Source organism: Neophocaena asiaeorientalis, unplaced genomic scaffold, assembly GCF_003031525.2.
Source record: "Neophocaena asiaeorientalis asiaeorientalis breed wild unplaced genomic scaffold, Neophocaena_asiaeorientalis_V1.1 scaffold327, whole genome shotgun sequence".
Lineage (NCBI taxonomy): Eukaryota > Metazoa > Chordata > Mammalia > Artiodactyla > Phocoenidae > Neophocaena > Neophocaena asiaeorientalis.
The window spans coordinates 6,906,995-6,933,769 of record NW_020174560.1 but is presented as its reverse complement, the minus strand read 5'-3'; the positions used below and the strand labels follow the sequence as shown (position 1 = coordinate 6,933,769).

Below are 26,775 nucleotides of genomic sequence, written 5' to 3'. Positions count from 1 at the left end.
GCCACAACTACTGAACCCTGCATGCCTAGAGCCCATGCTCCGCAACAGGAGAGGCCACCGCAATGAGAAGCCCGCTCACCACAACGAAGGGTGCCCCCCTCTCGCTGCAACTAGAGAAAGCCCGTGCACAGCAACAAAAACCCAACACAGCCAAAAATAAATAAATACATAAATAAATTTACTTATTTAAAAAAAAGAGAAAAGACGCAGACGTAGCGAATGGACTTGAGGACACGGGGAGGGGGAAGGGTAACCTGGAACGAAGTGAGAGAGTAGCATGGATATATATACACTACCAAATGTAAAATAGATAGCTAGTGGGAAGTAGCTGCATAGCACAGGGAGATCAGCTCGGTGCTTTGTGACCACCTAGAGGGGTAGGATAGGGAGGGTGGGAGGGAGACGCAAGAGGGAGAGGATATGGGGGTATATGTAAACATAGCTGATTCACTTTGTTATACAGTAGAAACTAACACAACATTGTAAAGCAATTATACTCCAATAAAGATGTTTTTAAAAAATCCAAAAGAAACACAAAATGAATATCATGGCAGAGATTACTAAGACCACTGAATCCCACTGAAATCCCACTGAAATGGATTTGAAAAGGGAAAAATGTATTATGTCCTATTGCAGTAGTCTATTTCTGTGTAATTCCATTTGTGTGTGTGTGTGTGTACCTGTCATTGGATCTTAAAAAAATTATCTTGCTTTTTAATTTACATGATATCTACTCATTTCTATTCCCATTGCTTCCATTCCATTCTGTCTAGCCTACCTCAATAATCTCCAAATTCTCATATTAATCTACCCTATTTTGTCTTTGCCTTCTGAACAGGAGCTTTGGTTTATGCATCTTTGTATCTGAAACAGATAAGTCATTATTTTGCAATAATCTGATTTTATTAGCTATTTAACATGTTAAACTACTTTAGTTGTTATATTTTAATCATTTAGAGTATTTATGTAAACTCTATTTTTTAGCGTGATGAACAAGTCTGGGGTGAATCGTGTAGTCTGGAAACGACCTCGGCTCACTCACAGTGGACCTGTGAGAAGGAGCACAGTCATTGACCAGATTCCATTTCTGGCAGTAGCAAGAGCACTTGGTAAGTAAGACTTATATTTGGTGAAATCTTCTTGGATTTTCTATAATATATGGTGGTAAAATAAAAGAGAAGACTGAGAATTAAACCCTCATTTGGCACGTAATGAAGGTATAAATATGATACTATAGTAAATGATTGAAAACCTAATTATAGTAAATGATTGAAAACCTGATTAAAGTATGGGTTTCAGTGCCAATTGCTCTTTGATCATGAATTATGTTCAATGTTTTGCTAGTTCCCATTTATTTCTAGGGAAGTAAATGTATGCCTAGGCTTGATGTTAGCCTTAAAACTATTTCTAAATGTCCTTCCCTACTTCAGCCCTTCATATTTCTCTTAAGAGCCTTCAAAGCTCTTTTTTTTTCATTAGCAAAGTAAATTGTACATGACAAAATAAACATACTTATTTTCTGTTCTACCTGGTTTTGAAAGGAAGGCTAGAGGATTATAGCTATAGAAATATCTTACCTTGGATGTACTAATTAAATTTTCTTCTAAAGAAAATTTCTTTTAGAAAACACCACTTTTTCCCTTCTCTCCTTCTTCCTCTAACTTGAGAACTGACTTGGTGCCAGGCACTGCCTTAGGCTTTGGAGAGATTATACACATAGACTCTGCCCTCAGGGAGCAAGACTAAGTAGTTGGGGAGATGGGCAATAAAGAAGGAAACTTGTCCTGAAAGTGATATAATATTGCAAGTCAATTATACTTTAGTTTTTTAAAAAGTAAGCTTGTAAATGAAATAATTACAGGTTAGGAAATATGAAAGTCCTATGATAAAGAAGAAATTAGAAGGGAAAATCTATTTTAGATAGTGTGATGGAAATGATCCTTTTAGGAAGTGTTATTTTATCTGAGATTTGATGGCTGAGAAGGAGTTATTCTTGTGAAGAGCCTGTTGAATATTCTAGGCATCGTTCCTGAATTGGGAAACAGCGTGGCCTGTTGTAGGAATTATCAAAAGGCAGGAGTTAAGGAGGCAAACATGAGCCACAGATGTTTTCATTCTAGTCTAAGGGCACTGGGAAACATTGAAGGATATTAAGCTAAGGAGTAACATTATATGATTTGCATTTTTAAAAGATCATGCTGGGCTTCCCTGGTGGCGCAGTGGTTGAGGGTCCGCCTGCCGATGCAGGGGACGCGGGTTTGTGCCCCGGTCCGGGAGGATCCCGCATGCCGCGGAGCGGCTGGGGCCGTGAGCCATGGCCGCTGAGCCTGCGTCCGGAGCCTGTGCTCCGCAGCGGGAGAGGCCACAACGGTGAGAGACCTGCGTACCGCAAAAAAAAAAAAAAAAAGATCATGCTACCTATCATGTTACTATCTTTGTTCATCTTTGGTGATCATATACATATAGTCCCAATATTCATGGAGCCTATAATCTAATGGGGAGAATAGATAATAAACAAATGAGAAAATTATTTTAAAAAGCACTATAAAGGAATTAAACAGTATGATATGCCACTGATTGGTGGGAGGGATAGTGGGTAGCAGAGGAGGGCTACTTTGGAGAGGATGATTAAGGAACATTCTTTTATTTATTTATTTTTAAATAAATTTATTTATTTTTGACTCCGTTGGGTCTTCATTGCTGTGCGTGGGCTTTCTTTAGTTGCGGTGAGCAGGGGCCACTCTTCGTTGCAGTGCGCAGGCTTCTTATTGCGGTGGCTCCTCTTGTTGCGGAGCACAGGCTCTAGGCGCGCGGGCTTCAGTAGTTGTGTCTCACGGGCTCTGGAGCACAGGCTCAGTAGTTGTGGCGCACAGGCTTAGTTGCTCCGCGGCATGCGGGATCTTCCCAGACCAGGGCTTGAACCCGTGTCCCAGCATTGGCAGGCAGATTCTTAACCACTGGGCCATCAGGGAAGCCCAAGGAACATTCTTTTAAAAAGTGATATTTTGAGTGAGTAAGACCTAAAAGGAGGAGAAGGGGCCAAGTCAAAGCAAAGCCATAGCACTTGCAAAGGCTGTTAGGCAATTAGTGGACATTTGATTTGGGAGGGATGGTGGTGCGGGTTGTGTAGCATATATTCTTTTTTCCTACTGAATAATGCCCTGACTTCCTTTTGGGAAACTGTATCTCCCCTACTATGTGCAGTTTTAGTTTAGACATTCCTATTCAGGGTCCTTTTATAAAACATAAAAGGTCAGGCATATGACCCCAGCTAGATCATTTAGATTCCCTGTTCCATGATTTTGAGTTGTGAATCTAGAAAGGATAAATATTAAAAACCAAAAACGTGTTGGAATGAATTCATCCTAGTGATACTGACCTCCTTTGGCAGTGCTCATTGATGTGGTTGGGTTTTCCTGCCTAGTTGTTTGGAATTGCCCTGTCTCCTTGCCTGGTTCTCCAGCTTCTTGTCTACCGTGTGAGCTACTTGATTTTCTTCTGAGTTGCCTTTTTGGCCTGGGTTAACCTGAGCTGGAAATTGTTGTTTGTTAGCAATGAATCCTAATGCAGAAAGGAAAGGACTTGCTGTCTTTAAGGACCAAGAATGAAGCCAGTGTGAGGGAGAGGAGGTAGAGATGTAAGATGAAGGCTGGGATGAGGACACTTGCCTGATTAAGAGGGTGGCGCAGGCTAAGGTAAGGAGTTTGGTGAAGACATTACCGGTGGTAGGCAAGAACTAAATCCTGCAAGGCTTTCTAGACCATGATAAGGAATTTTATTTTAAATGCTTTTGGGAAGGGATTAAAGAATAGGAGAGGAAGTAAACCATAGTGGTTAAGAGGTAGCCTTTGGAGCCAAAATTCCTAGTTTCCAATCCCAGTGCTGTTATTTACTGTACAAACTTGGGCAAATTACTTAATATATTGTGGCACTGTTTCTTCAGCTGTAAAGTGGGGCCTGCTTCATACTGTCGTGAGTATTGGGTAACTTAGCACATGTAAAGTGCTTAAAATAGTGCCTGGCACATAGTAAGTGCTCTGTAAATGTTAGTTGTTTTTATTACTGTTGTGTACTGAAGTAGGGCAGTGACATGATCCAGTATGTTTTTAAAGGATCATTTTAGCTGATCCAGTTTGTTGTTAAAAGATCATAATGGCTAAAATTATAGGGTAATAAAATTGGAGGCCAGGGTCCCATTTAGGGACCTGTAGCAGTATTCTAAGCACTTTACATATTTTACAGATTTTTGTCTGAGTTTCCCAAGCCATTCATTCATAGTATACATGTGATATAATTGATCCTCCAATTGTTAGCAAGGAGAAAAAGGGGGCAAGGTGGATGACAGATAGTCAGCTGCCATTGACACTTCAGGTAGATGGTAAATTTCCAGTTAACTGTTGCCATTTGTAACATTAGTGAGCTTAGGAGGAAGGCATGGGAGGCAAGGAATTAATATTACTAAAGAAATAGAGGGAACTTTTGTGGGGAACTCAACACGGACTGAGGACAAGGTCTTACTCCAGGTTCAAAAGTAACGTGAAACTTCATTTTAGAAAGTAGATGCCAATTTATTTTGTATATGTTAAGTGTGTGTGCGCCAAGCATTTCAAGTAAGCCTTGAAACCCTTAAGTGATTGTGGAGAGGAAGAGAAGGAACAGGTGATGGAGTGGCAAAAAGAGCAGGAAAACCAACTGGTTTTCCTGTTTCAGACATTCCTACTTAGTTCAGATATAGCTCTGGAGTAATTCAGACAAGAAGTAGTTCAACCTGCTTGAATATCTTCAGTAATCTTTCCTTAATGTTTTAAAGTAGAAATTCTTGTATTATTAGACAATTCTGTGAGTTAAAATCTGCTTCCATGAAGCTTTCAGACAGGGCAGTGTACTTCCTTTTCTTTTTGCATAATGACAGTCATTTACCTATTCAGAATTGGCTAGCATGTTTCTCTAGGCTAATTTCAGACCCTTCATTATTCTTGTCGTATTCCTCTAGATGTTTCCTTCAATAACGTGACTTGGGAATTGAGGACACTGCAAGATGTGGTCTGACCAGTTTGAAGTACAATGGAAATATTTAGTTCCTGCTACCTGAACATTGTACTTCTAATAATGGAGTCCAAGAATCCTTTCATTAGCTTTTTGTAATCTTAACACATTAGTTGGCTTATTAAGCTCAGATCTCTAGATATTTCTCTTATGAACTGCTACCAGGTCAAGTTTCTCTTTTATGTACTCTGTTGGTTTTTATTGGGATGGTGTAAGGGTGGGGAAATGGAGACTGAATAATAGCATTAGATGAGTTGTTGGTGAAATGTATTTATCAATACAAAAGGTATTGATTAATAGATTGTTGTGTATTTAGAGACAGAGATCTTGATTGATGTGATGCTGTTTTTCTTCTTAGCTTAGTTTCAACATTTTTTAACTACCTAGAGAAAGAAATAATGTGCATGGTCCTCGATTTTGTATATTATACAAATATTCAAAAATACTTAGGCAGCAAGATATTAGCATTGTTTAACTACTTTTAGTTGCCAGAGAGAAAAAATAGTAATTAGAGAGTAGAGAAATCAGACACTTTGACTGGGTGATGACAGTTACCATCACTAATGAGGAATAGTTGGACATTGTATGCCTCCAGATGTGTGGTACACATATCCCCTATGTAGTACCCTGGTCAAAAATGCATAGCCTCAATCTAGAATAAAGGAGGTTAAAGAAATGTTCAAGTAAAGAAAAAAAGAAGAAGAAAAGAAATGTTACAAGTATATGCTATTCCTGATCCTAGGCTGGATCCTATAAAGGATATTATTAGGCCATCTGATAATTCAGAATATGGATGATAGATGGTATATTAGGTAAATATTATATTAATATAAATCTATGAAGCTGATAACTGCAGTGTCCTTATTCTTAGAAAATACACTTTGAAGTATTTAGGGATAAAGAACTATTATTTATAATATTTTTTATATATACACAAGAATCTTTTTTTTTTTGGTACGCGGGCCTCTCACTGTTGCGGCCTCTCCCGTTGTGGAGCACAGGCTCCGGATGCACAGGATCAGCGGCCATGGCTCAGGGGCCCAGCCGCTCCGTGGCATGTGGGATCTTCCCAGACCGGGGCATGAACCCGTGTCCCCTGCACCGGCAGGTGGACTCTCAACCACTGCGCCACCAGGGAAGCCCCAGAATCTTTATATATATGTAGATTGAAAACAAGTGAATGGGGCAAAATGTCAACAATAGATGAATCTGAGTAAAGATCGGTGTTCTTTGTCATAGTTTTATTTTTATAGCTTTATACATTTGAAATGATCTCCAGGTGAAATGTTTTTTAAAATAGGCTGGCAGGGACTTCCCTGGTGGCGCAGTGGTTAAGAATCCGCCTGCGAATGCAGGGGACAGGGGTTCGATCCCTGGTCTGGGAAGATCCCACATGCCGCGGAGCAACTAAGCCCATGAGCCACAACTACTGAGCCCGCATGCCACAACTACTGAAGCCCACATGCCTAGAGCCCGTGCTCAGCAACAAAAGAAGCCACTGCAAAGAGAAGCCTGCGCACCAGAACAAAGAGTAGCCCCCACTTGCCACAACTAGAGAAAGCCCGTGTGCAGCAACAAAGATCCAATGCAGCCAAAAAAGAAATAAACTTAAAAAAAAAAGGATAAAACCACATACAGAGTCCCCACTTCTTTGTGATTGTTTATTCATTCACCAAATATTTATTAAATGCCTGCTGTGTGCCAGGTATTGCTCTAGGTTCTGAGGATTCTGCAATGAACAAGACAGGTGAAAATTCCTGGACCCATGGAACTTACTTTCTAGTGAGGGGAAACAGATGATAAACTAAAATAAATAAGTAGAATATATATTGTGGTATATAGTAAAAAGTGCTAATGTGAAAAATAAAGCAGGAAACGTTGTGGGGGTGGGAGTGTAATTTTAAATGGGATTGTCAGGGGGCTTCCGTAGTGGCACAGTGGTTAAGAATCCACCTGCCAATGCAGGGGACACGGGTTCGAGCCCTGGTCCGAGAAGATCCCACATGCCGTGGAGCAACTAAGCCCGTGCGCCACAACTACCGAGCCTGCGCTCTAGAGCCCACGAGCCACAACTACTGAAGCCCGTTGGCCTAGAGCCCATGCTCCGCAACAAGAGAAGCCACCACAATGAGAAGCCTGTGCACTGCAACGAAGAGTAGACCCCTCTCTGCAATTAGAGAAAGCCCACAAGAAGCAATGAAGACCCAACACAGCCAAAAATAAAACAAACAAATAAATAAATGGGATGGTCAGAGGAGGTCTGAAAAGATGACATTTAAGTTAAGAGATGAGGCATCAAGGTCTGTGGGTGTTTGGGGCAAGATATTAGGCAGAAGGAACAACAAATACAAAGTGTCCTTTTTATGATTTTTTTTTTTTAACTGAGCAGCTTGAAAGGTGGAGTTGCTATTAACTGATGTAGCAAAGACCAGAGTATATGTAGCAGGGGGAGGTCAGTTCAGTTTTGGACAACTTACCTTCAAGTGCTAATCAGACATTAAAGTGGTGATATCCATTGCGCTTCTGGTTATGAAAATTGACTAGGTGAGGGCCAGGCTAGAGATATCAGTCTGTGGCTGAATCAAGGGATTGAGTGTAGGTAAAAAAGGGGGGAAAAAAGAAAAGGGAAGGGTACAGTGACGGAGCCCTGAGATACTGTCACTGTTAAGAGGTGGGGGCATGAATGGAAGAACAGGTAAAACAAGACTGAGAAAGAGCCACAGGTAAAATACAAGAAAGTTCAGGAGAGTGTCCTGAAAGCTAAGAGAAGAAACTGTTTCAAGAAGGTATTTCGTTATATGTCAGTTATACCTCAATTAAAAAAAAATTTCAAATACTGTTGATAGTTCAGGTAAAGGAAAGACTGAGAAGTGACCTTTGGGTTTAACAATGTGAAAGTCATTGGTGACCTTGTCAAAGTAGCTTTTGGTGGATATTGAGACCACAATCGTGACTGGAGTTGGTTCAAGAAAGAGTGAGATGGAGAAATTTTGATATAACAAGTTTTAGACACTCTTCCTAGGTTGGGAAGGAAGAGATGGGGCTTTAGCTGGAGTAGAAAGAATAGCGTCAAGAGAGGGTTTGCTACTGTTATTTTTAAAAGGGAGGAATAATAACAGTTGATGGGAAAGATCGTCTAGACCAGGGAAAACTCCATGTAGGAGATAAAATACAATTGCTATAGTAATTTCCTATGACAATTACATTATTGTAACATAATTTTGTAAACAAATGTATGGAAATAAATGAATATTTTCATATAAAAAGACGTGGGAGAGATGGTTTTGTTTTAGTAATGGAAAAAAATTGCTTCTGCTTTTTCTCTTGATTTTATTTTTCTATCACGTATTTTCTCAAATATCTTTTTTTTTTTAAACTTTATTGAGATATAACTGACATACAGCACTGTATATAAGTTTAAGGCGTACAGCATTTAAAAGAGAATATCCTTTAGATATGAACATTTAAGCTGAAAGAAATGCTTTGTCATATTACTTTTCCTGTCTTTATTTTGGCACTTGGGGGAAAAAAGTTAATTATTTAAGTTCTAGCTTTCTTTTTAAGTTTAACTTGTTGCATGGTAATTCTTATTGGCCCATAGTAAATTAAATTATAGAATTTAGCACCACTCTTATGGTTAATAGTCATTTTTCTTCCAGTTTTTTGGGAAAGAGAGAAGTTTGCTTATCAAAATTTGTACTGATGATGATCAAAATTACCTGAGTGCAAATGTAGCAAAGGTGTCTCCTAGTGGCTGTCCGATGGAATTGCATGTGAGTCTTGCAATTCATTTATTCTTTGAACAGATATTTGAGTGCAGTATGTGCCAAGCACAGGGTCTTTGCCCTCATGGAAGCTTACAGTTTAGAGAGGGGAGAGGCATTCATCAAATGATCACAAAAAGAACTGAAACATTACAACTCTTAACTATTTGTATATCTGTTAATGGGAACTTAAAATGGGAGTATTTTACCTAACCGGAGAGGCCAGAGAAGTGATGTTTGAGCTGAGGTCTTAAGAATTACTAAAAGTTAATAGAAGAAGAAAATGTGTTCTAGGCATAGGAACTGCATTTGTGAACAGCTCTGTGATAGGAGGAGGCATGGTGAATATAAGGGACTCTGATGAAGGGTAGGTGGAAGAAAGATATGGGAACAAGAGGCATAGATAAAGTCAGAAAATACTGCATTTTTATAGGCTGTGGTTAAGAGTTATGCAAGAGTAAACTATTGCAGAGTTGGGGTGGGAAACATATAACTAGGTAGGGGTGTGTGTGTGTTTTAATTACGGCAAAATACATATAACAAAATTTACCATCTTAACCATTTTAAGTATACAGTTCAGTGGTATTAAGTACATTTACATTGTTGTGCAACCATCACCACTGTCAATCTTAAATTTGTGTTTTAAAGAGATGATTTTGGTTGCAGTTTTGAGGATGGATTAGGTGAGGCAAAAGTTGCTGGGAAGCTCTCCACGGGAAGCCACTCACAGAGCTGGAGGGGGGTGGAGGAGGAATGTTGAAATTCCCTAGGATAAGGACCACTAGGTGTCCTGCACATTGCTGGCTGCAGTATGCCCCAGCAGCAAGCAGAGAACATACTGAAACCAGAAGAAAGGCCTCTTTCTCATCTGGTATCACTCCAGTGCCCCTACTGAAAACAAAAGGGAAATGGCCATTGAGCAGGCAACCAACCTCTGCCACAATGTTCAAGACCCCTCCCTTTAATATATAGAGGAATGACATTCCTGTGATCCTATCATGGTGCACAAACACTAGGCCAATAATACAATACTTAGTTCAATCTGATTCTTACTCATTTGATCTCAGGTAAAGCCATGTAGGTTACCTGAACTGGCAAAATAAGGGAACTGGCTCTATCTTCTGTTCCTAAATCTAGCTATGAATACAGATCATATGGTGAGTTCGTTAAAAATTCAAATTCTAGGGACTTGTACCGGCAAATATAAAGCAACGGGAGCATCAAAACAATAACAGGATAAGTTATAGTATAATGAGGAAAAAAAGAATCCCTAAGTCCATACTGGTACAAAAAGATTATAAAGAGGTAGAGAGAACAATGGAAAGTTCTTCTTTAGAAAAGACAACTAATAAATGTAGTTAGTGTCCTAATTCTATCATCAGTTTACAGCCGTCACAATAGCACTTGATTCGTGCAAGAATCATTAATGAATGCTAAAATGTGGCATATTTGGGTGAGGAATAGGATATTTCAAACTATCACCATACAGATTACTTAGGGCATCTTTACAGTGCTGGTAGGCAGCACTTTAACTGAATGATCAGGCTTGGCATTGCCAATAATAGGACAGACTGACATTTTGTGCCTCCTAATGTGACATACTAAGAAGGCTATGACTTCAGCATTGTAGTATTCTGGCCAAAAAAAAAGTTTAACCTGAACACAAACCCTTATATCTAGCCTGCGGACACGAGGAAGCAGTCAGACAAATCCAAATTGAGGGTCACTCTGCAGACAACTGGCCTGGACTCTTTTGACAATTGTCTGTCAGTGTCATGAATGACAAAAACAAATCACAAAACCTAGAGAATTGTTCTGGGTTAAAAACAACTAAAAAATATGACAACTGAATGTAATGAATGATCCCTGAGTGGATCCTGGGTATTAAAAAAGCATTATTGCAGGAATTCCCTGGTGATCCAGGGGTTAGGACTTGGCACTTTCACTGAGGGGGCCTGGGTTTGGTCCCTGTTGGGGGAATTAAGATCCTGAAAGCCACGTGGTGCGGCCAAAATAGAAAAGGCATTATTGGGATAACTGGGGAAATTTGAACATAGATTTTATATTACACAATACTGGATCAACATGAAATTTTCTGACCGTGGCTACATAGGGGGATATCCTTATGCTCAGGAGATTAAATAGGAGATACACCATGTTATTGGGTTGGGAGATATAATATTGTTAAGATGGCATTTCTCCCTGAAGTGATCTATAGGTTCAGTGCAATCGCATTCAAAACCCAGAATCTGGGGGGACTTCCCTCCTGGTCCAGTGGGTAAGACTCCATGCTCCCAAAGAGGGGGCTGAGGTTTGATCCCTGGTCTGGGAACTAGATGCTGCATGCATGCTGCAACTAAGCATTTGCATGCCGCAACTAAGAGTCCACGTGCTGCCACAACTGAAGATCCCTCATGTTGCAACTAAGACCCAGTGCAGCCTAAATACATAAGGTAATAATAATATTATTATTTTTTTAAATATATTTAAAAAATTTTTGGCTGCGTCAGGTCTTAGTCATGGGATTTTTGTTGCAGCATGTGGGATCTTTCGTTGCGGCACACAGGCTCCTTGTTGTGGCTCACGGGCTTCTCTCTAGTTGTGGCTCACGGGCTTCTCTCTAGTTGTGGCTCACGTGCTCAGTAGTTGTGGTGCATGGGCTTAGTTGCCCCACAGCATGTGGGATGTTAGTCCCCTGACCAGGGATCAAACCCGTGTCCCCTGCATTGGAAGGCGATTCTTAACGCTGGAACACCAGGGAAGTTCCAGTAAATATTATGGAAAAAAAAAAATAGAGTTTGGGAATTCCCTGGCGGTCCAGGGGTTAGGACTCCATGCTTCCACTGCAGGGGGCACAGGTTCACAGGGAATTAAGATCCCCCATGCCACGTGGCCCAGCCAAAAACTAAAAATAAACAAACAAATAAATAATTAATTTAAAAAAACAGTTTCAGAAATTTAAGTTAGGAGAAATGCGCCTTTCTTCTGGAAATGTATTGAGGTTTAGTGAGAAAGAAAAAAGAGATTGGCAACATATTGGGGGCTAGTGATTTCGGAGTTGCGAGCTTGAGAGGACAATTTTGTGGAAGGAGTATACATATATATTGGGTATATATCCGTAGACATCTCTAGAAGGATACATAAGGACAATAGTTGTTCCCTAAGTGGAGAACCAGAAAGGACATGAATGGGAAAGGAGATTTTTGTATCTTTTGGTTTTCATGCCATGTGAAATAAACAAGTAACTTATTTTAAAATATTTTCAAATTTATAACAATATTAATGTTAGTTTATATATGAGAAATTGTGACCCTTCTTTAAGGTCATATAGTTGGCATTAGATTCAAAATTGGAATTTCTTTTTTTAACCTAGATTTTAAGTTTAGACATATTAGGGATTCTGCTTTATATGAATTTATGTTTTTACTTGGAGTGGCAATATTAATTTCAAATATTGGGGGGGAATTGCTTTTGAAAGCTTTTAGCATCACATGTGAACCCTGTAATTGCTATCTTAAAATTTATCTTAACTGTTTCCATCCATGTTCATTTTTATAGTTTCATCAACCAGGGAGTTTTGTTTTACTGGTATAAAGAAATAAATGTGTCTTTGTGAGGTGACCTGGATTATAATTAGCTTTTAGTGGTCATATGTGTTCTCTTTTGTTACTCTGAGGATGAATTGCCCCTTTCAAGAGGCTGGTTTAGCAGTGAATTTTGCTATTTCAGAGTAGAGTAATTGATTTGAATTATTCTTTCCTTGGACTCTGAGCATATTTGGATTGGCCAGTATTTCTGATGAGAGGTATGGTGACGTTTAAATAAGGAAAGGAGAGGACAAAAAGCTTCCTCTTGTTTAGCAAAAGTCAGACCTGCTTAACAGTGGCAAAAACAATTTATCCTCTTGTCTGAAAACCTTTTGCTCTTAATTAGGTCTTTCCCCAAAGTATTTCACAACAAACAAAAGAGGCAGAAATTAATGTTTTCTCCTTCTTGTCTCCTCCTTCCTGTTTTTGGACGCAGAAGAGTTTATATTGTCCTACTTATTTATCTTATGTATCACAAAAGAGTAGATGGTTTCTATAAATTTTTTTTTCTATTTCAGTTTTATTGATCTTTTAGATGACCTGAGTCAACTAAAGCTTCTTTTATGTTGAACATTTTGAGGTGTACATCTAATGCGTCTAAAAAGCAGAAGTGTTAGGCATTGTTTTATGTGGAGCTAATCAAGAAGGAAGATAATTATTTAAGAATCTTCTTTTACTGGCTCACTGAAAGGGTGAACTATTGATCTCCAAAGGCTAGTCATTGATCTCCAAAGGCTAGGTAGGTTGAAAGCATAAAAATGCTCATTTTTATCTCTGGAATTTTCTTCCAAGTGACTGGCACCCATCCTTTCAGTTTTGATGTAGGTATTTTCTTGACCTAGGGGGTTAACAGGAGGTTTTCAGTTAGCCACTAGGACTCTTATTTGTAGAGCAAGGTCTCCACATTTTATCTTTTTTTACAGTTATCTTAGTTAATCTTGGCCCTTCGCTCTTCCCCATACATTTTATTTTTTTCTACTTTTAAATATATTTTTAAAAATTTTTATTGGAGTATAGTTGATTTACAATGTTGTGTTAGTTTCTGCTGTACAGCGAAGTGAATCAGTTATACATATATCCATTCTTTTTTAGATTCTTTTCTCACATAGGTCATTACAGAGTATTGAGTAGAGTTCCCTGTGCTATATATAGAGTAGGTCCTTCCTATACGTTTTAGAATCAGCTTGTCAGATTCTACAAAAGTCCTTTTGGGATTTTGGATGGAATTACATTGACATTATAGGTTATTTTTGGAAGAATTAACATCTTCATAATGTTAACCCTTCCTATCTTTGATTATAGTTTATTTCCCCATTTATTTAGATAGTCTTTGGAATCTAATTGTATAATCTTGTCCATAAAAGATTTGCACACCTTTTATTAAATTTCTCAGTACCTGATATTTGGTTCACTGTTATAAATGGAATTGTTTAAAATTTTACATTTTCCATTTCTTGCTATTATATAGAGATACAGCTGACTTTTATATATTGGGTTTGTATTTAACAACCTTGCTAAGTGTTCCTGTTCTGATAATTTATCTAACTTCTTTTTGGTTTCCCATGTAGAAATAAAATTATCTTCAAGTAATGATAGTTTTATTTTCTCCTTTCCAATTCACATATATCATTTATTTTTATCTTACTGTGTTGAGAAGGATCCCTCATATAGAATTAGAAGAGACGTGGTGATAGAAGGCATACTTTTATCAGGTTCATAAGGGAGTTACCTTTTCAAATTTCTAGTTTGCTAAGAAGTCTTTTTTTTTTTTTAAATCATGAATGGATTTTGAATGTTATCAAATGCTTTTCTGCATCTGTTGAGATGAACATGTAGATTTTCTTCTTTAATCTGTTGATATGATACTACTAGCTTGCAAATAATACTTCTTGCTTTTTCTGCCTCCTGCTTCCCAGGTGATTTGTGGAGCTATGATTTCTTCAGTGGTGAGTTTGTGGTGTCACCTGAACCAGACACAAGTGTCCACACTCTTGATCCCCAGAAGCACAAGTATATTATCTTGGGGAGTGATGGTCTTTGGAATATGATTCCACCTCAAGATGCCATCTCAATGTGCCAGGACCAAGAGGAGAAAAGATACTTGATGGTGAGAAGTAACTCAATTCAATATTATTATCTACACATTGTTCTGGTACTTTTGTCAGGGGTCTTGAATATGAACTAAGGATGTTCACCTTGAGTAGATTTTTATATTTGCCCTGACTGTAGAAGAAAGTAAAATATAGATTTCTGAAGCTTATTAGGAGAACAAGACAGGAAATAGATGAATGAAACTAGATAACAAAACATACAGCCACTGACTTCATTATGAGCAGCCCTTGACTTCCTGGCCTATGGAACCCTCACCGATCCTTCTTTTTATAAATTGAGATATAATTCACATTCCATAAAATTTACCTTTTTAAAGTATTCAGGTCAGTGTTTCTTAGGATATTCTCAAAGTTATGTAACTCTCACCACTAATTCCAGAACATTTCATCACTGCCCCCAACAAACCCCATAACCATTAGCAGTCATTCACTATCACCCCGTTCCCTGGCAACCACTAATTTTTTTTGTCTCTAGGTATTTGCCTGTTTTGCATACTGCATATAAATGAGATCATACAATATGTGGCCTTTTGTGTCTGACTTCTTTCACTTAAGCATAATGTTTTCAAGGTTCATTCATGTTGCTTGTATCAGTACTTTATTCCTTTTTATGACTGAATAATTTTCCATTGATGGATATATAACGTTTTATTTATCCATCCATTCATCAGTCAGTGGGTACTTTAGTTGTTTCCACTTTTTGGCTATTTTGAATGATGCTGCTGTGGACATGTTTTCAGATCTCTCAGGTATCTACCTAGGAGTGGAATTCCTGGGTCATGTGGTAACTCTATGTCACCTATATTGTTTTAGTCGATTGCAAACCTAGAAACAACCATCAATGAGAAAATTCTTTTCTTTCCTTCCTGGCTTGCTTAAAAGTTGATCTTCATTCTGAGCAATGACAAAGTAAGGAGATTTGGAAAGTGCAGTATTATTGAAGGCAAGGAAAGAGAGTGTTTTGGAGTAGTAGCCAGCAATGTCAAATTCTACAAAGAAGTAGAGGCAGATGAATGAAAACAGGGTATTGGGTTTTACATTTAGGACCTTTTATTATTAGTGACCTTCAAGGATGAAGAGTTTCGGTTGAAGTGATGAGGGCATTAGCTAGCAGACTGGAGGGATGATGAAACAGTACTTTGTGAGCCTAGGAAATAGATGTAGTGAGCGTTCAGGAAGACAAGGGAATGCGCCATTGTTAGCTTGAAAAGATAGTGAGGGTCTTGAAAGTAGTTTTATAGTCTTACAAGAAAGATTGACAGAACAAGAGAAATAAGGGATGTTGATGGAATGAAGGTCCAGAGCACATCGAAGTAACTGGAATCAATGGCTCCTTGGAAAAGATTATCTTTTTCTAAGATGGGAGGAATGGTAAAGCTATATTTTGGGGTGATAAGGAGGCAACATGAAAGAACTTGTATTAAATTGCCTCCATTCATTCTCTCAACTAACATGTTAGGCACTAGGTACAAAGGAAGCAAAGGTAAATAGAATATGTTCCTTGCTTAGCATTTACCATATTATTACAAATAGGATATATAGCTAGCTATCAGTACCATTTGATTGTGAGTTGTTTAAAGATAAGAGTCATGTATCTATTCAATTTTACAAACTTGGGGCTAGCATGATGCATTTGGTCAGTGATGTCAGATATAAAAGAAAGATTAAATAAAATAAAGACTATTTCGTCTATTGGAGTTTGTTTGTTTGTTTGCTACGCTGGCTTGCGGGATCTTAGCTCCCCTACCAGGGATCAAACCTGGGCCCTTGGCAGTGAAAGCGCGGAGTCCTAACTACTGTACTGCCAGGGAATTCCCATGTCTATTGGATTTAGAATTCTTTAATGATGAGAGAGGAAGAGAGAAACATTTCAGTGGCATGATGAGGCCAAAAGCCAGTTTTATTGGGTTGGGAGAACCTAAGTGTCATAAACACCTAAGTGTTTTTAGAATGAGTATTGAAGGAAGCATTCATCTAACAATATTGAGAACAAGTGTTGAGAACTGAGAGGGAGAAGATAGGAAACTTATGAGGACTGCCTAAGGAAGTTTCATGGATGAGAGTGGTATTTGAGCAGGTCTTAAAGGTGGAGTTGAATTTACCAGGTAAAGAGATGAAGCGAGGAGAGTGAAGCTTTCCAGGCAAAGGAATAGAATGTGTAAAGTCAGAGGGAAGAGACAAGTACAGCACATTCAGATTTCACAAGTAACTTGATGTGATTCGAAGACAGGAGGCAAAACGGTTTTGAATGGTCTGTTATGAAGTTAAGTCTTAATAGTCAGGTAGTGGAGAGTATTGAAAAGCTGCATTTTAGATACGCATTTTAGAAAGCATACTCATGGCAGGGTGGAATAGAGGGCAGATGATAATGGATGTGAGAATTCTATTTATTAGGAGGTGTAGGAAAAACATCTTGCCCCTAACTAAATTAAACTGATGCAAAGTTGGCAATGAAAGAGAATGGGTGTCAGCAGTGAGTGATTAGTGAAGAATCCCTGAGAGAAGGTGAATTTTGATGAATGGAATCATATTTATAAGGTCTGTCTCTGCGTCTCTTCACATGTTGATTCCTATTGACAGTATCTGATTTGATTTTAGTTTTATTAATTAATTAATTAATGGCTCCCTTGGGTCTTTGTTGCTGCATGTGGGCTTTCTCTAGTTGCAGTGAGTGGGGGCTACTCTTCATTGTGGTGCATGGGCTTCTCATTGCGGTGGCTCCTCTTGTTGCAGAGCATGGGCTCTAGGCATGAGGGTTTCAGTAGTTGTGTCATGCGGGCTCAGTAGTTGTGTCTCGTGGGCTCTAGAGCTCAGGCTCAGGAGTTGTGGCACATGGGCTTAGTTGCTCCACGGCATGTGGGATCTTCCCAGATCAGGGCTCAAACCCGCGTCCCCTGCATTGACAGGAGGATTCTTAACCACTGCACCACCAGGGAAGTCCTGATTTTAATTTTATTTATTTATTTATTTGTTTGTTTGTTTATGGCTGTGTTGGGTCTTCATTTCTGTGCAAGGGCTTTCTCCAGTTGCAGCAAGCGGGGGCCACTCTTCATCGCGGCGCGCGGGCCTCTCACTATCGCGGCCTCTCTTGTTGCGGAGCACAGGCTCCAGACGCGCAGGCACGGTAGTTGTGGCTCACGGGCTTAGTTGCTCCGCGGCATGTGGGATCTTCCCAGACCAGGGCTCGAACCCGTGTCCCCTGCATTGGCAGGCAGATTCTCAACCACTTGGCCACTAGGGAAGCCCCCTGATTTTAATTTTTAAAAAAAATATTTATTTTTTTGGCTGCACCCGGTCTAGTTGTGGCTTGTGGGATCTAGTTCCCTGACCAGGGATAGAACCCTGGCCCCCTGCATTAGGAGTGCAGAGTCTTAACCACTGGACCACCAAGGAAGTCCCTGACTTGATTTTTATTAATGGATCTATTAGGCTTCCACTTTGGAAGCTGCTGTTATGTTCCAAATGAAAATTTTTGCAAGCTTGAGCTAAAGCAGCAATGGATTAAAAAAAAAAAAAAAAAAGAAAAAAAAACATATGCACATACAAGCCAAAAAGAAATATGGGACTCCCCTGGTGGGGCAGTGGTTAAAAGTCCGTCTGTCAATGCAGGGGACACGGGTTAGAGCCCTGGTCCCGGAAGATCCCACATACCGTGGAGCAACTAAGCCCGTGCACCACAACTACTGAGCCTGAGCTCTAGAGCCTGTGAGCCACAATTATTAACGCCTGTGGCACAACTACTGAAGCCCGCGCACCTATAACCGGTGCTCCACAACAAAAGAAGCCACCGCAACGAAGAGTAGCCCCCACTCGCTGCAACTAGAGGATGCCCGCACGCAGCAATGAAGGCCCAACACAGCCATAAATAAATAAGTAAGTAAGTAAATAGAAATGTAGATGTTAAAAAAAATACATAAGTGGTAGAACTGACAGAACTTGGGTTTTAAGGAGGGAGAATATTATGACACCCCAATTTCTTAGTGGTGGCTGGAAGCTGTTATCAAGAAGAAACACATTATTTTGTGGGGAGGGAGGGATAATTCATATAGGCATGTTGAATAGGACGTGCCTTTGGTTCATCTAGATAGATATTTTCAGTAGGCAGTTACTGAAAGGCAATGCCTGGAAGTGCTAATTTCAGTGTTAATGGGAGTTAAAGTTGTGACAATTTATGACATCACTAGTGAGACAGTAGGGTGGAAGAAAAGGACACAGTATTAAGGGCGGCCCAAATCAACAGAATCCGTGGGCTGAGGGAGAATGCAAGTAAGGTAGTAGAAATGGCTTATGTAGATTTCTTTTTTATGGAGCTTTGCTGGGAGGGAAACAGGCACACTGAAAAAGGGAAAGGTAAAGGAGTCCTTCAGTGAGTTCTCAGTGAGCTAGTATTTGGAGAGTGGTGCAACACATACACTGGGGAATGTAATAGATTCATGAATTACAGATTAATGCTGCCTTTCATCAATTGTGAAGTGCATATTTTTTCATATTAGAAAGGGGGGAACAAAGCAATGTTTAAAAACATCTTTACAAAGTGGTACTTTTCTTGCGAATGCAAGGATGGCTTAATATTAAGATTTTAAAGGAGCTGAGAGGAATTTTTTGCAGTTTGCCATCATTAATGTGTTGGAATACTGTAATATGACCAAGATCAGACAATCCCAAATAAAAATGATTCCCTGTTTCCCAAGGAAAGAATGAAAAAAGCCCAGTTCTTTATCCGGTTTCAATATATAAACTTGAGGCATATAGCTGACAGTTAAATGACATATACGTTATATATTTTTTAATAAAGTGCTTATAGTACGGTAGTACATTATATATTATTACATAATATACATTATAGTACATTAATATTTTGTACTTATAATACATTAATATATGCATTTTTTAAATTAGGGTATAGTTGCTTTACAATGTTGTGTTAGTTTCTGCTGTACAATGAAGTGAGTCAGCTATATGTATACATATATCCCCTCCCTCTTGGACCTCCCTCCCACCCCCCAATCCTGTCCATCTAGGTCACTACAGAGCACCGAGCTGAGCTCCCTGTGACATTAATATATTTTATTACATTACATAAAATAACATATTAATTAAAATTTTTTCCCCTTATAGTTCATGACACATTTCTTTTTCAAACATTTCCACTCATTTTCATTATTCAGTTATTTCTAGAGGTATTTTTTAAGATAAGTAATTCTTTTCTGGAGCACATCATTTCCTTTTCTGTTCTTTGAAACTTAGCAGTTATTAAATCCATGTATGATGCTGTAAGTTTTATTCCAAGCCACATTTATTTGTATAACACAAGTTCATTTAATTTTTTTTTTGTTTTTTTACTCTGTTTGTGTGTATTTGATCTCTATACTATAACCACTTATTGTATTGCTTTTTTCTTCATAGGAGTGACATTAGCCATTTATATATCTATAAATGGCTATGTGTGTATGTATCTACATATGTATATATATGTCAATATATATACATATATCTATGTATGTATATATATATGTCAATATGTATACATATATTTAATGACCACTTTTATTTCCTTGTCTCTGAATTTTGTTCATATCCTTTGACAGTTTTTATGTTGGGATTGTCTTTGATTTGCCGAAGCTCTTATTTTAGGAGGAAATTGGCCCTTTGCAATGAGTATTTTTGCCATGTGTGATTATTTCACTTGTGAATTGTTTATCTGTTATAACTTGATATTTACTTCCCCTTTTTAGATAACTTCTGTATAACTTTTCCTAAGTAAGTTTACAATGAAGTCCAAGTTTGCTACCAAAAAGATAAAAATACAGGTGAAATTTAACCACAGGATAAGACCTTGTCTTATTATTTTTTAAATTCAGAGCAATACTGTTTTAGCATAGTTATGGGGTTTGTGGATAAAGTTTGAAATTTTAATTGTTTATGTAGGCCATGTTGAACACGTGATTTTTCACTTGATACAGGTGTAGTGGCAACAAGGTCTGAGTTGTTATCTTCCTTCTTATTCTTTTAAATACAGGGTGAGCATGGACAGTCTTGTGCCAAAATGCTTGTGAATCGAGCTCTAGGCCGCTGGAGGCAGCGTATGCTTCGAGCGGATAATACCAGTGCCATAGTAATCTGCATCTCTCCAGGAGCGGGCACTCAGGGAGATTTCACCAATGAAGACGAGCTCTATCTGAACCTGACTGATAGCCCTTCCTATAATAGTCAAGAAACCTGCGTGATGACTTCTTCTCCGTGTTCTACACCACCAGTCAAGGTACACAGTTCTCTAGAATTTAAGCTGTAATAGAATTTCTCTGTTAGTATTACCTGAAAACAGTTTTCAGATTCTTTATATAATAGAATTTCAGATTTGAGCTACCGTCAAGAAAGTGATAGATCTTTGCCGTGTAACTTATTGTCAGTAGGCCATCTACACATAGGTACTATACTGAATGCCAGCTGTATGTAGAGCACCTAATAGAAAAGTGATTAGATATGGCCCCTGAAGAATATTAACAATATTAATATTTGGAACTTATTGATTCCCGTCTGATAGTATGAAAGTTTGTAAGCATTTTTTATGATGCACTTCCATATGTGGTATTTCATTTGAACCTCATAACCCTGAAAGCTAAATAGTGCAGATGTTATTCCATTTTATAGATAATATAACTGAGATATTGAGCAGTTTGAATAAGATCATACAGAATCAAGACTGAACTGGACCTTAGGATATCAGACTTCAGAACTGGTTGTCTATTAACATGGATAAGAAACATCATTCCTGTTTCTTATCCATGTTAATATTGAATGAATTTAAGATGTGCTGTGAAATAAACAAGTTTAAATGCTACTGTATTTCCCTTTTTCTGATTTCATCCCAATCTTTTCCTGCTAATAATTAGTAATATGGATAACTCTTTTGATATACCTGGCCTTCTGAGGACGTGCTTTCAGAAGAATGACCAATAAAATGGGAAACACAGTGGAATTTTATGCCATGTATTCAGGCAGCTTTTTAAGATGTTCAAAGCTACACAGCACAAAGAATTTATTTAATTTTGGATATTGTGATCCTATATGGAGTACTTGGAAGTTTACTATTACCACTTTCCTATCTTTTACTTCACTATATATATGGCAACTTAATTTTCCTTACATAGACTCTTCATTTAGAAATTGACAAATTAATATTTTATGCTTATTTTCTTAAAAGAATTTCTTGTCAAAGCTTTCTTTGCTTTGAAAACTCTTGAATAATAATGCGGATTGAAATCTTTTAAAGTCTCTTCATTCTCTTTGAGTGTTATGAAGGAGCTTATGTTCATTTGAGAATTCGCTGGTTTCTGTATTTGAATGTATTCATTACTTTCATGTTTCCTAATGTGTTTGTATTTGAATAACTGAACTTTAGCCAGTACAGAGAAGGAGGCGTTAAGGTGGAGGTAAGGATGAGGGGATAGAAGATACTGTGATAGGAATAAATACTCTTAATATTGATCTCAAAACTTATTGCCGTCTGTGGATTGGCATTAGTAAAATTGAACATAAATTGCACCTAGAAATAATTTTTAAAACATATTTTAAAATTCTGAAAAATAATGATCTAACAATTTTACTAAAGTAAAGCTTAGGAGATTTATGTATGCACTGACTTATATGTAGGCGTGGTTGTTTGTTAACCATCTGGCCCCACCTAAATATGAAAGAATATTTAGAGCCATTCAGAACAATCAGTATTGTTGGCTCTGGCCTAACAAGTAAATAAAGACAAATCTCTGCCCCAAAGATTGTGTTTCGTTTGTTTATCTTAACCATGGCTACTCACAAGTATCTCTGATGTATTTCATTGTTACAGTAATCCTATGTTTAGTAACATCTAGATATAAATGACATTTTGGTTGATTTTGAATGGTTTTTAAGACCTACCCACATTTAGACTAGGCACTTGAGACTAGGTTATCTACCTATAGACATGTGAACTTCTGTTTGAATCGTAAGCTAAATCGGTAGTCAAATCCTTGTTTTCGCACAGATAATAGTAGAAATACTTCTGTTTGTGATATATTACTATGGCACAGATTTCTTTATCCTTTCTTTAGGGCAAAACTAAATTTAGCTGTTTTTTAAATAAGCCAAGAGCTATAGGAAGGAGGAATGAGGAAAAGAGTTCTTCCAGAGGATTAACACTTAGTTTCAATTGTGTTCTAGGCACAATTTGTAATTCGTTGTTTACTGTTGGATTGTAAACTATATGGAGCTCTCAAGAAAGCTGATCTCTGAAGTAGTGAAACTTTTAAAGTGTGAGTTTTTAGGACATAACCTCTCAATATCACAAGTGTTTTATGAGCATGTAAGAAGGCTTAGCAATACAGTAGTCATTAATCTGGGATCAGTCTAGGAAGTCTAGGCAGTTGCCTGAGCTAACAGATGCAATGTATTTCCACAGAATGCCAATAAAAAGAGAAGGAAAAGTTCAAGGAAAAAGTGGGGGAAGAAAAGCCAGTGCACCTGTAGTATCAGAATAATTTGTGAGTTTAAAAAGACACAGCACAACAGAAATTACAATAAATTGTGTTGACTCTGACATCATCCCATTGTTTTTCTTTTGTAAAGGAATTCCATCTAATGTCTAACATTGTTGCATAAACTAGAGCAATATGTTCTATTTCTGTAAGTGGCTTGATTAGTACCTTTCTTCTTGTGCCTAAATTAGTGATGTGCTTGTTTGGTAGTAGGAAGCCTTCTGTCTACAGAATTTATCTGCTGCCTGGTCTTGTTGCAAATCCTTTTTCTATATTAAACCAAGATGAACTTTTAGTCAAAAATTACTAATGACTAGTTTTCTGTGGTCAGTCAGAACATGCTGGTGATCAGGGTAGTAGGCATTGGAATCAACCTAATGCAGTGGGGATAAATTCACAGACAAGTTGTTGTTGATATCATTGAAAGCCAGATGTAAATATTCTAGAACAGAGACTGTCCTGTTATCCGTTCTCAACACTGGTATTTTGAAATAAGGTTGCTGCCCAACATCTAGTCAGTGTTAAAACAGATAAGAATTGGGCTTTCAGTAAACCATGTAGTATAAAATAAATAAATGAGCCAATGACCCCAGAAAGGAAGAATATATTCTTAGTTTTTTTTAAAAAAAGGTAGCAGCATTCTATTTGGGGCAGTACCAAAATAGGAACTTTAGGGTTTCTCATCTCTAGCCTCCACTGGACCTAAAGTTCATTTTTTTTCAGTAAAGCATGTTCATGTTACATGGTTAAATTGAAATGCGTTTGATTGCTTCAGTTTTGCCTTTTTCTTTTTAAATCTAGAAACATTAAAGGGAACATTAGTTTTATAAATATGCTTTTTTATAGAGCACTTTCTCGAAAGGCGTTTATTCCTAGGGGATTTTATATCAGAGGGCGACCAGATAATATGTCTTTGTTTACCATTCTACAAAATGGTTTACTTGGGCTCTTCAGAATATATTACTATTTTAATAAATTTGATTTGATTGAGAGAGGAAATGATTGAGGGAAATGTTACACACTTGGGCAAGAGATAGTATTTATGCTTAAAATTTGTACTTAAGAAAGTATTAAAGCAATGTTTTTCTAAAATATTATAGTGGAAGATTTGTATTTGATAGGAAGAATGTTCTTATCTGTCTTGAGATGGGAGGATATTCTGAATACATATAGATCTGAGGCACTACACCTAAAGGAGTGGTGCATATCTGAACCTCCTGTGAAGCTTTTTAAAAAACAATACCTGAAAGTTTCCATATGATTTTCACTTATATCTTTTTTTAAAAAATAAATTAATTTTATTTATTTACTTTTGGCTGTGTTGGGTCTTTGTTGCTGTGTGCATGGGCTTTCTCTCTTTGCAGTGAGTGGGGGCTACTCTTCGTTGCGGTGCGCAGGTTTCTCATTGTGGTGGCTTCTCTTGTTGCGGAGCACAGGCTCTAGGTGTGCAGGCTTCAGTAGGTGTGGCACATGGGCTCAGTGGTTGTGGCTTGCAGGCTCTAGAGCGCAGGCTTAGTAGTTGTGGCTCATGGGCTTAGTTGCTCCGTGGCATGTGGGATCTTCCTGGACCAGGGCTTGAACCTGTGTCCCCTGCATTGGCAGGCGGATTCTTAACCACTGTGCCACCAGGGAAGCCCTCGCTTCTATCTTTGAAAGTTGCCCCAGCCATACTCAGTACATTCCCATATGTCCTGTTTTCTTAAATAACAGAACAGTATCTAGTGTTTGGGAGATGGGTGCAAAGCAACAGTCTGAATTTCCATTATGACAGAGTTGCTTTAATGTTGCACTTCACATTTTCCACACTACTGAATATTCAGAAATTAAAATATAGAAAGTAGGAAATAAACCCCCCAAATAAACAAATTTTAGGAAATGATTGAGGGAAATGTTACACACTTGGGCAAGAGATAGTATTTATGCTTAAAATTTGTACTTAAGAAAGTATTAAAGCAATGTTTTTCTAAAATATTATAGTGGAAGATTTGTATTTGATAGGAAGAATGTTCTTATCTGTCTTGAGATGGGAGGATATTCTGAATACATATAGATCTGAGGCACTACACCTAAAGGAGTGGTGCATATCTGAACCTCCTGTGAAGCTTTTTAAAAAACAATACCTGAAAGTTTCCATATGATTTTCACTTATATCTTTTTTTAAAAAATAAATTAATTTTATTTATTTACTTTTGGCTGTGTTGGGTCTTTGTTGCTGTGTGCAGGCTTTCTCTCTTTGCAGTGAGCGGGGGCTACTCTTTGTTGCGGTGCGCAGGTTTCTCATTGTGGTGGCTTCTCTTGTTGCGGAGCACAGGCTCTAGGTGTGCAGGCTTCAGTAGGTGTGGCACGTGGGCTCAGTGGTTGTGGCTTGCAGGCTCTAGAGCGCAGGCTTAGTAGTTGTGGCTCATGGGCTTAGTTGCTCCGTGGCATGTGGGATCTTCCCGGACCAGGGCTTGAACCTGTGTCCCCTGCATTGGCAGGCGGATTCTTAACCACTGTGCCACCAGGGAAGCCCTCGCTTCTATCTTTGAAAGTTGCCCCAGCCATACTCAGTACATTCCCATATGTCCTGTTTTCTTAAATAACAGAACAGTATCTAGTGTTTGGGAGATGGGTGCAAAGCAACAGTCTGAATTTCCATTATGACAGAGTTGCTTTAATGTTGCACTTCACATTTTCCACACTACTGAATATTCAGAAATTAAAATATAGAAAGTAGGAAATAAACCCCCCAAATAAACAAATTTGTCACTTATTCTAATGAAATCTTTTCATTTCCCCAATGGTTACGCTGAATTCTAGGATAAATTATATCTTACTTGGTTTACCTTCTTGTTTTTCAGTCACTGGAGGAGGACCCATGGCCAAGGCTGAACTCTAAGGACCACATACCTGCCCTTATTCGTAGTAATGCCTTCTCAGAGAATTATTTAGAAGTCCCAGCTGAGATAGCTCGAGGGAATGTCCAGCCTGCAGTCATATCCTCAAAAGATCCAGAGCCACTTGAAGAAAATTGCACTAAAGCCCTGACTTTAAGGATACATGATTCTTTGAATAACAGCCTGTCAGTTGGCCTTGTGCCTACCAATTCAACAAACACCATCATGGACCAAAAAAATTTAAAGATGTCGATCCCAGGTCAAATGAAAGCTCAAGAAGTTGAAAGAACCCCTCCAACAAACTTCAAAAGGACATTAGAAGAATCCAACTCTGGCCCTCTTGTGAAGAAGCATAGACGAAATGGTTTAAGTCGAAGTAGCGGTGCTCAGCCTGCAAGCCTCCCCACAAACTCACAGCGAAAGAACTCTGTTAAACTTACCATGCGACGCAGACTTAGGGGCCAGAAGAAAATTGGAAATCCTTTACTTCATCAGCACAGAAAAACTGTTTGTGTTTGCTGAAATATATCTGGAATTTTTTTTTTTTTCCAAACTTCTAAGAGGGCTCTTTGAATTTGGTGCCGAAGTTGAACTTTTTTTAAGGGGACAAAATAAAAATAGTATACAGTTTGACTTTTTGGAATTCAACAGTTTTATCCTGGCCTTGTACTTGCTTGTATTATAAATGTGAATTTTGTAGATGTTAGGGTATAAGTTGCTATAAAATGTGTGTAAATTTGTATCCTTCACACAAACTCAGTCTCTTACTCTGATACACAGTAAATGTAACAACAGGGCTAAAGGTTTAAAAAAAAATCAAAAGAATCTATTCGATTTTAGAAATACATTTAAACTTTTAAAAATGCTTATTAAGAAAT

At 38.2% G+C, this 26,775-nt stretch overlaps 1 protein-coding gene across 1 annotated transcript in view; it reads left to right on the top strand.

The window, feature by feature from the left end:
* PPM1D (protein phosphatase, Mg2+/Mn2+ dependent 1D) overlaps positions 1-26,527 on the top strand; it is a 51,275-nt gene extending 24,748 nt beyond the window's left edge. The window contains exons 3-6 of the mRNA XM_024757614.1: positions 985-1,109; positions 14,314-14,504; positions 20,528-20,770; positions 25,862-26,527. Of these exons, the coding sequence (XP_024613382.1) occupies positions 985-1,109; positions 14,314-14,504; positions 20,528-20,770; positions 25,862-26,419 (1,117 nt within the window). The 3' untranslated portion in view covers positions 26,420-26,527. The remainder of the gene's footprint in view (positions 1-984; positions 1,110-14,313; positions 14,505-20,527; positions 20,771-25,861) is intronic.
* The last annotated feature ends 248 nt before the right edge of the window (positions 26,528-26,775 follow it).